Source organism: Podarcis cretensis (genome assembly GCF_951804945.1).
Source record: "Podarcis cretensis genome assembly, chromosome: 3".
Taxonomy (NCBI): domain Eukaryota; kingdom Metazoa; phylum Chordata; class Lepidosauria; order Squamata; family Lacertidae; genus Podarcis; species Podarcis cretensis.
Window position 1 is genome coordinate 47,015,997 of NC_137172.1, and position 17,503 is coordinate 47,033,499.

At 38.8% G+C, this 17,503-nt stretch overlaps 1 protein-coding gene across 15 annotated transcripts in view; it reads right to left on the minus strand.

Annotated features, from left to right (window-relative positions):
• The window catches only part of RYR2 (ryanodine receptor 2), a 246,863-nt gene that overhangs the window by 77,749 nt on the left and 151,611 nt on the right, over positions 1–17,503 (minus strand). For all 15 annotated transcript variants that reach the window (XM_079969396.1, XM_079969392.1, XM_079969401.1 and 12 more), the window contains 13 exons: positions 16,791–17,011; positions 16,085–16,175; positions 15,617–15,757; positions 14,508–14,671; positions 13,699–13,777; positions 11,975–12,064; positions 10,167–10,304; positions 8,708–8,785; positions 7,890–7,965; positions 4,812–4,938; positions 3,510–3,625; positions 1,816–1,880; positions 1,229–1,350 (listed from right to left, as the gene is read on the minus strand). In XM_079969396.1, the coding sequence (XP_079825522.1) occupies positions 1,229–1,350; positions 1,816–1,880; positions 3,510–3,625; positions 4,812–4,938; positions 7,890–7,965; positions 8,708–8,785; positions 10,167–10,304; positions 11,975–12,064; positions 13,699–13,777; positions 14,508–14,671; positions 15,617–15,757; positions 16,085–16,175; positions 16,791–17,011 (1,508 nt within the window). The remainder of the gene's footprint in view (positions 1–1,228; positions 1,351–1,815; positions 1,881–3,509; positions 3,626–4,811; positions 4,939–7,889; positions 7,966–8,707; positions 8,786–10,166; positions 10,305–11,974; positions 12,065–13,698; positions 13,778–14,507; positions 14,672–15,616; positions 15,758–16,084; positions 16,176–16,790; positions 17,012–17,503) is intronic.

The window sequence follows — 17,503 nt, forward strand, 5'->3', positions numbered from 1 at the left end:
ATGCCACTCAAAATAAAAGTATACTTCCTGGCCTCTGACACATAACACCAGTTTTTACTGGTCACCGCTTAAACTGCCTGCATTCTAAGCTGTGATACAAAATGAAAATACTGTATAACCTACTTACTGTGCAGGCAATGTTAACGTCAATCAAAAGACTTTCTAAAGAAGGTAAGTCTTTGTTAACTACTTCTTCAACAATCCAGCACAACTTTTGAAATATACATAGAAAGCTGCCTTATACAGAGTCAGACCATTGATCCAGCTTGTTTACTATGGGTCTACATTTGACAGGCTCTCCAGGGTTTCCGATGGGGTCACACTTGGCTTTATCTGGAGATGCTGGAGGTTGAACCAATGAGCTACAGCCATTCTCAGCAACACATCTCCTGTTGCTCATTCAGCATTGCACAATGAATGGGGCTTAGAGATTTCATGAAGTATTTTGAACTATGTTATAAAACACATTTCAAGAACCTCACGACTAACACCGAGAAAGAATCAATATGGGTAACTCGCAACTCGCGCTCATTTAACTTGTGTGCATTCAGCTTTACATGCACAGGTAAAGGTAAAGGGACCCCTGACCGTTAGGTCCAGTCGTAGACAACTCTGGGGTTGCGGCGCTCATATCACTTTACTAGCCAAGGTTGCCGGCAAACAGCTTCCGGGTTATGTGGCCAGCATGACTAAGCCGCTTCTGGTGAACCAGAGCAGCTCACAGAAATGCCGTTTACCTTCCCACCGGAGCAGTACCTATTTATCTACTTGCACTTTGACGTGCTTTCAAACTGCTAGGCTGGCAGGAGTAGGGACCGAGCAACGGGAGTTCACCCTGTCACAGGGATTCAAACCGCGACCTTCCGATCGGCAAGCCCTAGGCTCTGTGGTTTAGACCACAGCGCCATCCGCGTCCCTTTATGCTATTTATGTGCATAGCGATAAAGAAAAAAAAATTACCAGCCCACCCCCCAACATGAACCATCTAATTGAGCAGTTGCAATGTGAGAAGTAAGAAGAGCTTAGGAAACCGTAGTGGAGATGAGAAAAGGACAAGGAAATTATTAAGCTTAAAGTCTTGGGGAGCTGATCACTCTGTGAAATAGACATCTCCATGTAAATTTCCTTCTTCATGTAACTTTTCCTCTTCTTAGCTCAGTATGTATGCCCATAAATCTGTCTGTGTTTTGTAGTAAGCTAATTGGGTATTATAGTTTATTTTTTTTACCTTGTCACCATTTCTTTCTCCTTATTTGAGGCATGCCCTCCGCTGCTAAGAGGCCTACTTGCAGCAGATAGGAAATACAGGCGATGGTTCTTAAAATACTGGTCGATTAAAGGAAGTACAACCTGGAATAAATACATGAGAAAAAATGGGGGGGGGGTGGACACTGATTATCTCAAGGCCCCATCTCCCACAATTCTCTCTAGATCTGACAGTGAGCCATCCCCATTAACTCTGACATCATCACCAAGTACCAGTGTGAACAGACTCAGCAAAAGTAGTCTACCTGAAGGTCTGCCAGGTTGCTTGCCCAGTCCCATGGGCTCAGGACACGAAAGGTGCACCCCACCCCCACCCCCTGCTTCAAAAGGAAAGCCTACGGGGCATGTCAAATGTTGGGACAATGTCTTCACTTGAGCTTAGCCATGCATTTTACTTATATTATCATACATGAATACCCAGCACAAGAGTATGAACCTGTGTCCCAGGTTCTTCACTGCACCTAACATGTAATTAGCATTAAATCTCCACTAGCTTTATATGTAACACATTTGATAGCAATAAAAAAGGCAAAAGAGAATATACTTTACTTTAGCAAAGAACTTGATTTCTTGTTCATAAGGAAATTGTTCTCCTTTGCCTCTGCTGCCACCATCTGTATAAGAAAAGATAAATTATTATTTTTTAAAATGTAGCCTTTTCTATTATTCTTAAACCATATTTCTCATATATTGAATTGCATACATTAATATATAGTACGTATGTAGCAATTTTATCCCTAACAGGTTTCTCCCTTTTTATCAGCAAAAGTGTGACAACTGGTTTAATCTCAGTGGTAGCGATCTAATCGCTTGCAAAAACCATAGCTCAAACTCCCCTAGTTCCTCCATTACTATTTCAAGATTGAATCAGCCTCCACACTGAACTTAACACCATGCCTCTTTTTTCCACTTTTTCTTTTAAGTAACTAGGACAAGGAAATGACAGTGCCTGTCAGAAACAATCAGACTAGATAATGCTACTCTCAACCCCTACCCAAATCATGAGTGTAGGTGAAAATTTATTTTTGCATATTAAAATTGAATACTGCACATTAAAAAAGGAATAAGGAAGGAAGGGCAGTCACCAAATAGATACCTTGAAGGCTGGAGTGTATTATAAATCATTGGAAAGACTCTCCTCTTCCAAAGAGGGGAGGGGTTGTGGGCAGGATCCGATCCCTGCCTCAAGCAGGGGGATATTAGCCCCCTGCCGCCCACTCACCTGGCTGGCGCATCACGCCCACGGGCAGGCGGCCAACCAGGCGGCTTGAGGGGGGCGTGGACAGCAACTTAACTTGTTGCTGCGCCAGCCACGCGGCCTCACTTTTCATCGTCCCATCGCAAGTCAAGGATCGCCATGCTATCAGCAGAAGGCAAGGAAGTATTTTGCGGGGGTAGAGCGTGAGTCCGTCGGTTAGTTGGTTTGCTTAGCTTCTGGCTGTTGCCGTTTAGCTTGGAGTTTTTCCTGGTTTTGGTCTTCTCGTGTAATTTTCGCCAGTGACTAGCTGTTTAAAATTCAGTCTGTTAATTGCATTATTCGACTTGGATTAGAGCTCCTTTGGGGTAAAATACATTCTTTCATTCATAGCGCCAGAGCAAGTATCTCCACGGTCGCTCTAGCCTCCTTAGTTGCTAGCGACTACAAGCGGGGCGACTTAGGGTTCGACACTGTGTGGGTTGTGTGTGTCTGAGGAGCGACCGCTCTCTTCCCCGCCAGTAATTTATACAGCGCCCCTCCGATCTTATGTCCGATACCTTTTCAAGACAATGCTCACTTGCATACTTGTATGAAATCTATTTAAACTAGACAGATTGCTTCCATTTTATATTTCTTTAAAAATTAAGACATATACCGAATGTTTTCTTCTTCTCTTCTTTATGAACTTTATGATCTATTTATGTAAGACCCACATTCTTTATATATGAACATGTGATGTATGATGTGAAGTTGCTCATTCGTTTTTTCTACTAAACAGTAATACTAATGTTAAAAACTTAATGATTTCTCACATTTTTTGGAGGACATAATGGTCTTGTTCACATGACATGCTAAGCCAAACCTCCTCTCCAGGAAAGAAGCTCACAGACACTTTGCTTCTCCCCAGCCCTTTCTGATGCCATGCCAAGCTAATTCGAGGTTTGGCTTAATGTGTTGCCTTGGGGCTCATGGCTAAATTATTTCCTCATTAACCACGAGCTTTAACCAATGTTAAAATACAAAATGCTTATTTACAGTGCCTTACCAAACTCCAGAATATACTGATGGGCTTCATCCACGTATCTTATCAGCTGCTGAAGAAAACTGTAAGCAAATCGTTTCTCGATGGAAGGCGTGTCTAATTCTAGATCCTTTAGACCTCTAGAACGACAAGTGCTTTCACTCAAACTTAGATCCCAATAAGTAGATTTTTGTACAAAAACGTGCAAATTATCACAAAGTTAGCTGTGGCCTTGTATATACACCTACCTGCATATACTTTTAAAGTAATTTAGATTAAACTCATATTAACACAGCAAAAAATGTTTCTGTGTGTTTTACATGAATTTTTGTTTCTCTTTTCAGTTTCGCATCATTTTGCCTTGATTCAGATGTTAACCCAAACCACTGCATTGGCAAGTCTTAATATGAGCCTCAGGTTGTCCTCTCCCTAATTCTCCTTCAATATTATTATTCCCTTCTGGTTGGTGGTGAACTATATCTTCAGGTCACATCCAAATCAACTATATGTATCCCCTCAGCTGGACAGATCAACTGTCACTAGAACCACTGTATAGCACCACTGTATAGGAATTTCCCTTATATTCCTCCTGTACCATCCTTCTTATTTTAAGGATTTGATGAAAAAGACTGATTGGGTGGCCTTTACAGCTTTCAGCTGAGAAGGATGAGAAATATGTCATATTTTATAGTATTACTACTTCATGAGCATTTCAGTTTTACAAACAAAAATGCACATATACTGGTGGTAGACAACTAAATTTTGCTCAGAGTAGACCTGTTTAAATTAATGAAACTAACTTAGTCATCTTTATTAATTTAAATGGGTCTGTTCTGAGTAAAACACTTAGGCCCAGACTGAACTAACCGGATGCCAGCACGAGGGCTCCTGTTAGTGCAACAAGGTTCTCTACCCTCACCAGGCTCCCCCAAATTCACGCTGGAATTCAGGAGAACCCCCCCAAAAGAGTGCAAGGGCGAAGAGGAAGGACCATTCCACCTAGAAGCAGAAAAGCTTGCACTGACAAAAACTCTCAGAAGAGCGCAATGCTGAATTCTTCCCAATGGTTTTGTAGCTGTCGTCCAGTGTTCAGAAAAAGTTCAGAAACAGAAAACAAAAAGAACTTCGCAAATATTTCAGATTTACTACTTGATTCACATTTTAAACAAAAACAAAACTTCCTGCCTTTTGTGTGCATATGTCTGCGTGCATATGTATTAAATATATAAATAAATAAATAATAATACACACACCATATGGCGAAGGTTTAACTCAGCATTGTTTACCTTTTATCTAAAATCTATTGCAACACAGATTAGAATTTACCTTGAGACCACATATCCATTGATCTGTAGGAACTTCAGGATATCTTGTGCTTTCTCTCTGTCCTTGGCCTTTTCTTTGGCTGTCAGTGTATCATATGGAACAAGTAAGGGATGGTTTCCTCCTCCCACTGTTGTAAGTTAGAAAAATGACACCATAGTTAAGACTGAGGGGTGGCCAACTTAGGATATATTGTGAATAACTTCAAAGAGGGATATATTACTGTTTTATTCCAAAATGCCCATAATGAACTTCCATAATTCATTAAGCACATTACGGTTTAGTCATAGGACATATATGACGTAAATGTAATTAATGTTATTAAAAGGTAAATATATATATATATATACAGTATGCCAAAAAGTACAGCATTTAAAAACACAAAAAATCTGACAATTCAAATGCCAGAATCAAGGGGTCTCTTCCATGGCAAGTTTGTGGGTGCAGAGGAAGAATTATTGGGACAGAGCAGATGCCTCACAGAAACAAGGCCCTGGACCATGCTTGCTAAGGTCCCACGTTGGTGAAAGAGAGATGGCAACAACAGAATGAGAGTGGGGAAGTATCCAGAAGATCAGTTTCATGTGGGATGGGAAATAGCAAGACACTCATAAGGCTGGAGGAGCTCTCCCAGAGGAAGAGCTGCCTTATAGGTAGCTAATATGGGTAACCACTTCACACCTGCCTCTCCTCACAAGGAGACTAGTTTATCAGATAGAGGTTGGGCTTGGCTTCAGTGTCACAAGAAAGATATCACAGCGGTCTAACTATGCCCATCTCCCTAAGCATCTTGTAGGGAGGGAGCACAACTAACCAATTTCACACTGGTCTTAGCTGATGCACGTACTTCATTTTCCTTCAACGAAGTTGTGGTCTGTTTAATCCAAACCATTCATGTCTGCATCTTCTTCCTCCCAAGGCCCGAGGGAGGAGGGGCGCTGAGCAGCTCCATCTCCCAGTGCATAACACAATCAACTTAAATCTATGCACTACTCATGAGGCAAGTCCACTATTCTTTCATTACCTCATCATTTGTAGGGTTAATATATGGATTTTTTAAAAATGAATTTCTCCCCACCTAGCATTCTTGAAAAGGGAGTCAGAGAATCACTTCTGCTTCTCCAAAGTGCTTTTTTCAATGCACTGGGGGTTAAAGCCATTATTTGATGCTCCCACCCTGCCTCATGGAAGGCTGTTCTACAGTATTCTTTGCACAGAGATATTAAACATCAAAAGGGAACAGAGCACCAAATGAGTGCCTAATAACCCACTAAAGACCAGAGATTAAAGACGTCAGCACATGATATATTATATGCATTTCTGATATGCTGTTTTAACAGTTGAATACAAATATTAAAGAGGATGGCAAGCAATATGTCTGCCTAGCAGGAGAAATCGGTGCAAGCAGGGCAGCGTTGCCCACCTGCCTTCCGAATATCAGGCATCCCTCATGGTTCCTAGGGAGAAGGATGAGGCATGGAATGTGTGCAGCATTGGTGTCCTGACACCATACTCCCACACCTTTCTGAATTCCCCACTCTTCACCATCTCCCTCTCAGGAACCAGCAGTGACACTTAGTGATCAGAAGACACAAGAGCCAAGTTGCCCTCTGTCCTGCCAGTGCTGGATTTACATAATAGCTAAACAAGCTACAGCTTAGGGCCCCACTCTCTTGGGGGCCCCAAAAAAATTTAAAGGGAAAAAAACCCTGGGTGTACATTTCCAAAAAATAAAATAAAACCTACATACAGCAACTGTGTTTTGTGTTGTAAGTAATGATGTAAGTAATGGGCCGCCAATCATTTTAAGTTAGAGCTTAATAATTATTTCACTATTAATATACTTCTTAATTGTATTTCAGTTCAACAATTACTTTGTTAAAATACATATTTTGTTATGTGCAAATGGCTTTAGATACCTATTAGGTCCATAAATTACCATATAGCATATATTCAACACAAAAAACAGCAACGATTTGCTGTTGACAAAGGACAGCTGGACATATAAAGGGCCCCATTACCTTCAGTGGCTTAGGGCCTCATCAAACCTAAATCCTGCCCTGTGCCCTGCCCTGCCTGTAACTGCTATGATAGAAATGAATCTTTGCTAAAACTTTTCCAGGAGCATAAAGGAAAGAAGAATCAAAAATATGATTCAACTTTGCAAAGCTAAACACACTTTCCAGCACATTACCACCCCCTCACTGCTAAAACAGGCAACGCTTGACTTTATCTTCTGAGGTTTTAAACTGCATTTTGCTTTTTTTCTATTATCTGTTTTCATACTTACAGTTGGGAATGAAAATCCTCAATCTGACAAGATGTAGTTATTAGGTTGTCATTTAGCTAAAAGATAATTTCTCACAGTTCTATATTGTGGGCATCAGTCAAGAATTAATGTATTCTCTGCTAGCAACATCTTTTTACCTACTAAGGCATACACTTTAACTTGGATAAGGCGAGGAAGACATTGAAGCAAATGCTTGCCTTTAGATTTTGACATAGTATTCTAAATGAACATGGCATTGAAAGGTTTAAAAAGTAGATATAGCAAATTATGAGGTGGGATAGGAGTTTAAAATGGTTGGCAAAGACAAGTGGTGTTTGGATGGCTTCTGTCTGTGTATGTTTTAATGCATATTGTAGGAAATAACATGTTTTGAAAAACTCTGAGGCCTTATTTTTTTAAATTTAATAGCTGATATATACATTAAGAATTACTAGGTGGGATAACCCATACTGTGTATCAGTATTATTCTGTTCCAAAATTATTCCCAAATCAATATCTTCAAAATACACAATGATTTCTTTGTATTTTTTTGCATAGTATCATTAGTATATGTAGCCCTTCATACATATGTAAGCCAAAACAACCCCTGGTCCCTGCTGTACTACTCAGGCCAAATATTTTTATTAACTTCCAGAATGTATTTATACATTCTAAACATATGTATATCTGAATCTATACCCTAAAAACCTGGGTGAATTATTGCAATCCTGTTTTTTTAAAATTAATGATTATTGTTAGGAAACCCAAGCTAATAATTCATACGTTTGTAAAACTATAAGCAAATTCTTTACCTTTTGCTTCAAGCTCCATCTTCTTTTTCTTTGCCCATATATTGTGATAGTTTTCAGCCATCATTTCAGCCATAGCCTGAGGAAATAAAAGGATTTGTTTCATAACAGCTAATCTTAAGTCATGCTTGTTATGCATTTTTGTTTTATTGTTTTAGGATATGGCAGTCAGCTTCACAATAGCCAATTTTGCTTCTTTTGCATTTATTTTTACATTATTATGCTTTTGCTAAAGTTGCAAAGGTGCACTTCAGATCCCCCCCCCGCCCCAATAATTAGCTTCCTAGTACATTAATTTTACAAATCTAAGCTTCAAGAAATGATCTCAAACATTAGAAATGATTGCTTTAATGCAGAGAATTGGTAAAAACTGTCACGCAACAGATTTCTCCTCTGCTACATTGGCTCTTATCCCTAATCACTGCCACGGCACAGAATTAATTGTTATTGCAGTTCTTAATTGTTCTAACTGATTTATCTTCTTGAATTTTTTTTCAAACCAAAAAACTACTCAAGATACATTGAAGAAGCTGTACGCTGTTCTCTGCTTGGGACTACTCTTTGTAGTCCACTTTTTGTAACCGAAATTATAATACAAATGTTGAATTTAAGCACCTACAATAGCACCCACTAGTTTTTGCTGCAAAGACTAACCTGCTTAATCCTCTGGAAATTCTTAAAATTGTACAGATGTCATATATATTTATGAATGATAGCTACCAGAGGATAAGCAGGGAACTTGCATTGTACAAACACGGTGAAAGAAACAAAAGCTTTCTTAAATGTTTCTAATACATGATATTAGCTGTGATACGACTTACATGCAGTTCTCTGGAGAGGGTAACATTACTCATGTCAATTGCACGAGGGCTATAACCATGGACAGTATCTACAGAAACCTGAGTAAATATTAACAGATGTGTAAAAAAAGTAAAAAGAATAACCAAATACAAGTTAAAAAGTTAAATGACAACTTACAAAGGATAAGAGGTTTATTAACAAATCCATCAGGAAAGAGGGAGCAATTGACAATCAGCCTACACATATTTCTCTATTAAAATGCAAAATGCTGCAGATTAATAAGAGTTAGGCACAGTCCAGATAATATTTTTTTTATAATAAAAAAACATTGTTAGTACTATACTGACGTTTTGGGGACTTTATGAAACTGCATTGTGCCAATTTTCCATTAATCTAAATGAATAATTGGCCTGTGCAAGGAATCACAGTGAAATCAAATAGAAATGGAACCAAAAGATGAGACATGCTGAGCATTAATACAATATTCTTCCAAAAACTACAGGTACATGATACAAATTTCAGCTTGAAGAAATGGTCTATCTACTGGAAAAGGCAAAGAATATTTTAAAGAAATGAATGCTGCCATTTCTCTTTCCCCAGAATCTCTCTTGAAACACTATCCAGAAAAATAATAACGGACTTGGTTGTAGATTAAAGTTATTTTCTAGAAAATACTGCAATCCTGATAATCATTTATCAGGAATAGTTGCGATTACCTATACAGAGCAATCCAAACTCCTGACCTGCCAAGCTAGAGGAGTTAGGATATGATGGAAATCTTGCTCCACAGGGTTCCACTGTTTTTTTTTTTTGGGGGGGGGGTGTCTGCTACCATGGAGGCCTCTGTTTCATGTACCAACAGCAGAAGCAAACATCCCTCTCCCTTCAGTAACAGCCAGCATAAACCCCCAAAACTGGGTGGGGAGGAAACAGACTTGGTTGGCGAATGTTCCATTGGAACATAAGCCAATCCAGTTACCAGCAATGAACTTAATCTGAGTCTCTCTGCTGTACCAGCCTGGAGTTGGCAGAGCAAAGAACAACCGTTGTGTATCACCTTCTGCCCTAGGCCAGCATAAGCAGCAGAACCTCAGATATGGTGGTGGCTCCAACACTCCACTGAACTCTGATGCTCCTGGCCAGGAGTTGGGATTGCAGCCCTAAGACTCTTTAAAAATAGCAAGTTTAAAAAAACACATACAAAATAGTGTCACAACACTGTATAATTCAGTCTGTATTACTTGATTCATTCAAAACTGCACACACAGCTTTAGAATTTTCCTCACCTCTTTTCCCTATATGTGCAACACAACTGAAGTACAGCAGCAAATGAAGCTGGTACCTGATTATTTTTCATGACGATGGTATGCCAAATCCTCCTCTACATCTAAACTAGTCCTTTATATTTATTAACCATTGGATGCCTGAGATTATGTTACGTGGTAGAAGCAAACACTTGCAGCATGATACAGGATGTACCTGACTTGTCTGTGATATTCGGCGTGGCCTGTTATAAAGAGCCATAGTATCTCCTTCCCTCGTTCTCTCAACCCGCCATCCCCAAGCAAGCATGGTTTTCAAGGACTCCTTGATTGGCCATCTGTAAATTTCTTTCTCCTAGGGAAAACAAATAGATGGTTATGTTTTTAGTTATCAAGTAGCTGAGAGGACAGTACACTCTCTTATAACACAGTTTATTATATTTTAATTATTACATAATTTAATAGTAATCTAATACTTGCCTAGGTTATCTCCCAGACCTCTAGCTAACTCTGGTATAGCATAAAAATGTGAGAATAACCAGCATACTACCGAGCATGTCCACATTGGAATGCAGAAATATAGCTTGATTCTACAAATATTCATTTTAAAACAAGTTACACTGCAGTCAAGGGACGCAGGTGGCGCTGTGGGTTAAAGCCTCAGTGCCTAGGGCTTGCCGATCGAAAGGTCGGCGGTTCGAATCCCTGCGGCGGGGTGCGCTCCCGCTGCTCGGTCCCAGCGCCTGCCAACCTAGCAGTTCGAAAGCACCTCCGGGTGCAAGTAGATAAATAGGGACCGCTTACCAGCGGGAAGGTAAACGGCGTTTCCGTGTGCGGCTCTGGCTCTGGCCAGAGCAGCGATGTCACGCTGGCCACGTGACCCGGAAGTGTCTCCGGACAGCGCTGGCCCCTGGCCTCTTAAGTGAGATGGGCGCACAACCCCAGAGTCTGTCAAGACTGGCCCGTACGGGCAGGGGTACCTTTACCTTTACCTTACACTGCAGTCAACGTAACAAACTTTTCACACACAAAAATGGAATCAGAAGTGGGCTGCAAGGATGAATTGCAATATCACTGTATGAAGTAGAGATGATGAAGTTACACTACCAGCCATCTCAGATTATCTCAACAGGTGTACACAAGACAAGACAAGGGAAGTCTTGGACAAAACAAGAAAAATGATAAGCCCATCACTTAAACTCAATATGTCAATGTAGGCCAAAGAGAGAGAAGCAAATTATTTGTTAAAAGGTGCAGCTCATGTAAAGGTTTGATGAAAAGATTCATAAAGAGGGTAGCCCTGACATGAGGTGAAAAACTGAGGAATCTAATTCTAAGTGTTTAGAATTCATAGATAAGCCATTCTATTTTTAGGGAGGCCACCAAGGAACAAGACACATACTGGATGTCATGGAGTGTGGCACCAGCCAGAAATGTAGCTGCCCTGGAAATTTTAAGTAACATTCTTGTTACACAGTCTAGGTCCTGATAGGAATTCTCTAGATCATCCAGCCATATGAGGGATGCCCTGGTAAACACTGAGGATGGACACAAGTGTTGAGCAAATAGGACAGCTGCCTCATGCGCTCTGCATAAGGCGAAGTCCAGTCACCATTCTGAAGAGTCCTTAAACTGTGCATTCCCATTTTTAGGAAGAAGGAATTTAGCAATGAAGATGACACATGATTATCCATGGCTGGGTTTTTCAGCATATTCATAAACTGTTGGTCAAGGTTATAAAACCTATTGGCTATGATGACTTTTTTATATTGTAATGAAGTGCCCTACTCTCTTTCCTCTCTCACTGGCCTCAGACCAGACGAGAAACTTCAGACTGGTGGAACGTGCTCAATTTGCACAAAAATATCATTAATCCCGTCTTCTTAACTTAGAATGTGTTCTAATATATGAGAGGAGTTCTAACAACCAAGGGATTTGTCTATTGTTTTAGATATCACTAAAGTTAATTTTAATAATAAAATGAAAAGATCACCACAAACAAAACATTTGACATGAACTTCTTACCTTTTCTGCTAACAGTTTATATTGTTTCATTAATGGCTGCACTTTGGAAGATTCTGAGTATGTTTCACCATATATCCACCCATTTGCAAACTGATAAAAATAAAAAGCGGGAGGGGATAAGCTGAACAGGAATCTTGATGTCATTTATGTTTTGGATGGTGTTTTTGCATGCTATCATTATGCTACACCCACTTGTCCAAGAGAACTAGACTCACCAGCATATTTTTGCCTTGGTTATTTTGAACTTAAAATGACTTAACAGCTGTAATAACAATAACCTATATTCTAATTAGTCATGCAATAACTAAGAACTTCTTATCATATATATGATTATTAAGAACTTCTTATCATATATACTAATAGTGAACTCATTCTCAGAATACTAATGTAGCCAAAACAGCTACATTATCCATGCACAGGCTAAGAGGAACCCAAAGGTTTGCAAAAGTTTTTTTAAAAAAGATGGGGGAAGAAAATCATCCCCTCCCCAGCAACAACAAAAACAGCCCATTGACTGAGCACACTTAGAGGGCATGGAATGCTGACTAAGTGTTAGGGAATGGAAACAGAAATGTGGCTGAGGAGGTGGAACAGAGTGGAGCATTCCAGTGCACCATTGTGCTGCAGGTCCCATCTATGGAGAGAATTTTCTGAAAATCTCGGTGTCAAACTTATCTTTGTTGCTTGTTTTTCATTTCTGTCTGTCTCACTCCTTGGTTTCAACAAGTAGTGAGGTTTTTTAATTGGTTGCCCTAAATATGTGAATAATTCTCGCATATAATATGCAGTATTATATTAATAATATTACATGTATATACTCTCCAGGTTTCCTAAAGTAACAGATGCATACAACAATGAATATAATTTTTAAAAATACTCATGTATTAATACCGATAAATTTATGCTGCAGAAATATAATACTGAATGACACTTGAGTCTTTTATATGTATAATATACAATTTTTGCATATAATTTTGCATATAATTAGTTGGCTCAGATGTAATGGGAGACTTGATATAATGGGGGGAAAGCTCAATTGGGGCAGAACCACCAAATTCTGGGAATAAATCCATTTAAAGTGGATTATTCCAGCTTCCCTAGTCCCAACTATAGTAGATATAGACTTAAATCAAGTGTGTTTTAAAACAAATAGTAACTAAAAGCTTGCATGTGTATGTTGTGGTCATGAAACTTATATTTTTACCACACAATAGGTGCTCTTCAAAGAGAACAATTTTTTTAAAAGGACCATATATAGTGCATGCATGATGCAGAAGCATTGTAAATATACCTGGCATCCACCCACCCCACGGCACTGATATGCACCGTTGGTAAAACTGGATCAGATACTTATGATTTCTATTTTTCTAGATCTACAATGTCATTTTCCAGATAGAAGGCAACCATGCAAACGCAACCATCCAAATATCTGATAACAAACATAAACATCCTTACTAAAAGCAAAAAGCAAAGAAAAAGTGTTAACTAATTACGGTAGATTAGTATAAATGTAAAAACGGGGACTACTCATTTACTGAAACTCAGAAGATAAATGCATTTAAAGAAAACTTTTTGATTAAAGAAAGAAGACTGTTCTACTCATGCAACATAAACAAGATTCCATGATGGATACTAAAAATGGAAAATGTGTTTCAGACTATTATCCAGACAGATTTTTAATACTTTAAATATGCTTTGGGGGGAAAAGTTGCTAAACATTTTACCTTTTCCATGCACCATTTATCATGGGAATGTTCTGCATATTTGTTAATAAAGTAGTCTAGCTTTTCAGGAATTGTAATGCTAGATAAGAAAATACAAGACCAGGATTAATAATATATATAATAAATTGTGCATTCCTTTTAATCCTTCTTTCATAAAAAACAGTTGATCATAACATACTTAGAGCCCTAAAAGAGCTTGAGACCAGCAAATACCTAGCAGCCCACCCCCACCCCCCAATATAGACCAAGTTAAGCTTCGATATGTTCCAAGGAAACCCTGCTGATCATTACAAAACCAGCCAAATGTTGTTTGGTAATAACATGTAAGTGGACCTCCTCTGTGATGACCCCCTTTGGAATACTTTCCCTGAAGTGATCCAAGAAGAGGTTACAGTAATCAGCTTTAAGTGCCTCTTCAATATGCAATACTTGTCTCCCCAGCTTTCCCACAAGGCAGCAAAGGTTTAGGATCAGAGCTTTCCTTCTCCTTGATTGGCTACCTTCCCAGGTTGACAAGCATCATCTGCCCCTCACTTCCCTCTATAGCCTGTGCAGAAACTGCCTTCTTGACCGTCAGACCCACTATTGGTCTCATCTGCTCAATTTGCTAGAGCCAGGGGAAGTCTCTAGCTCACTGAGGATTAGAGACCCATCAGCTACCTTCACCTTGTTTAGCCAGCCAGCTGAAGTTGTTTCCTGGGATGTGGCTGCTGTTGCATGCGAACAGCTTCTAGGAACCGCAGGCAAGAGCTGAGTGTGTGTTGGACAAAATACACCAGAAGTGGCACAACAGTATAATAAATCCTTACTTTGAAGTATCAACAGGTTGTGGATTAAAGTTCCCATCTGAATCCATGGACGCTTGCTTTTCCATCACACCCACATAGTTTGATTCCATGTAATCAGGAGGCAAAGCCCCAGCCACTGCACTCAGGCACGGCAAGGCCAGTTTGAATAGTTCCTGTTCATATTTCTGGGAAGACAAAGTAGAATACAAAAGACCTAGCAATGAATTGAGACAGCCTCTATTTTTGCTGGAAAATTAGCAATGTTTTAGTATCTGAGCTAGCATCACTTGTACTTTGATCTACCATGGTGTGTACATTCAGGATCTTCTCTATGCAAATAGCACTGGAGGGAGGGGTTAAATTTCTCCTCCATATCTATGGTGATCCTGATTATTATTACCCCACCCCACAGGGCTGATGTCAGTCAAATTTTTCAAAACATGACATTAAATACAAAGATGAGTCCTTAGGTGGTTCCACGGCACCACCATTCACTTAAAAAAAGAGGGGGGGGTGCGAAACCTTTTTCTGAAACCAGCTTTCTGCCATCTTCTCTATTTTATCCCATTTATTTACTTTATTTATTTGCATTCTACAGAGCGCTCCAAAACTGAAGGATAACAAGTAGTATATATTGGTGACCCATGGTAATTATAATGGCCTTATCAAAAGGAGTAGAATCATGAAGCAGCCACCATGTAAAGTGTCCTCACAATTTGGCAGGACTGCAGACATGGCCTCCAATGTGGTATGAGGAGCTATTGCCAGAATTATCAGGGGAAATAAAACCTGGCATGCATGTGCAAGCACTTGTTTATACACAAAGGAGTCACATTTTGTATGTAATGCACAATTATTATTGTATATTTGGAAATTATTCATTTTCAAAGAATACTGTCTTCACATTACGTTAAAAGCCAGGGATCCTGGTACAATAATTTAGTTGCATTCATAGCTATAAATTGTCATTTTTATATACTTATTTTATTAGGGAATCAAACTTTGCTGGGGAAACTATGAAGAACATTTAATAAAGGGTTTGCAGGAATATCCATTTCTCAAAAAAGACATTAGAAAAATTAGAGTACATTATTCTTCCAACATGCTTAAAACATAAACTTAAAAGTTACCTTTTGAGATAAGGCATCAAAAATACCCCAGAACAACTTCCTGGACAAATGAAGTTCTTCTTCTGAAGCAGCACCAAAGTTGCCCCATCCTCCTGGTAAACAGTAATACTTCCAACATCTTTCATAATGATTTGTCAGCAACTTGGGAGGGGAAAAAATAACTCAGTTTCAGAGAATCCACTATAAACTTTGTAGAGCAGTTAGGTATGATCAGTTTCAGGTACTGAGACATAGACCTCCAGGTATAGGGCAATATAATAATAATAATAATAATAATAATAATAATGATGATGATGGTGGTGGTGATGATGTGATCTGTTTTGAAGAGTGTGCTGGATGTAAATGACTGTGACGAAATGTTTTTGCTTCACAGTGTAGTCAAAATGCTGTTATCAGATCTAGATTCTGAAGGATGATGGTAAGTGGCAGTTGTATATTCTGAAAGGGAAGATTAAAGACCACACTCACCTTAAGAGGCATCTTTGCATGCTCATTTAGCAGTGGAATATCAAACACTAATCTTCTCAACAAATGTTGCATCATTGAAGGCCTCAGCTGACTGCAAGTAGAAAGAAAAAAGTGAGTAGAAAATATGTTCTGCTGTTGGAGGATAGCAAGAACCTACTTTGCAGACTTTATCCAAATAGTGTAGAGTTTATTCTGCACATGTCTATTTATACTTTGTTGTATTTCTTTGGATTATCTTATGACTTACGAGAATAATTTTAAGAAACCCATAAACTTGTATTCATCCATTCCAATCCAACCCTATGAATATTCACAGTTCAATGGAATTTATTCCCAAAGAGGTGTAATGTCCTGTTGCTATTTCAAAGCATCCTGAGTACATTCAAAGCATCTTTAATGTATTTTAATCTTTGTTGGAAGCCGCCCAGAGTGGCTGGAGAAACCCAGCCAGATGGGCGGCGTACAAATAAATTGTTGTTGTTGTTGTTATTATTATTATTATTATTATTATTATTATTATCTTGAGTATATTATCAGGGAGGTGACATATTGGGATTATAATATACAATATATTGGGCAGCTCCCAACAGAATACTAAAAACACGATAAAATATCAAACATTAAAAACATTTATCACCAATGTTATTAAGAGACACTTTCGCTCTAGAAACTAATTTTCCTATAAATCCCAGAAGTGTACACTTACCCACATATGGAGAGTAGGCACTCTTCAATAGAGTCCCGTTGAGCTTTGGTAAGAGAGCAGCCCTTGGAAAGTCGGTACACAGTATGTAGCAAGGAATCTATAAGGGAAGCATGGTGTTCTGTGCCAGCAAAAAGAGGAGCACATCTAGTTAATAAAGGCAAAACAGCAGTGCAGAGGTACCGATTGAGAGCCAGGGCCATATCTGTAGCACTCAGAGCAACCTATAAAATAAATTGTAAAGCTATTAAGGTAGGTAAATTTTGTTCTATACAAAATGGTTACATAGTAACATGATGACAATCTATTAGGTTTGCTTTCAAGGAAGGCAAGATGGATTTTTATAGGAATAAAAGGACATTATGAGTGTGCTAGACTTGTTTTGTTTTCCTCTGCCATTTGTTTTCAATATTTAAAAAACTCATATATTTGCTAAAATCACATAACATGTTTATTATTTCATATTTCATTTCCCATTGTTTTAATTGGAAGATTCAGCTGTCTGTAATCACAAAATATAAAACAATAAAAATAAGAACAGTCAATATAATTAATTTACAAAATGCATGTGTAATGTAATGTAATGTAATGTAATGTAATGTAATGTAATGTAATTACGAAATCCTCAGATGGTGTGAACTACTGAGAGTGCCATACAATGATGTTTACGCATCTACTAAATACATTTTTGTTTAGGCACTTCTGAGGTGTAACCC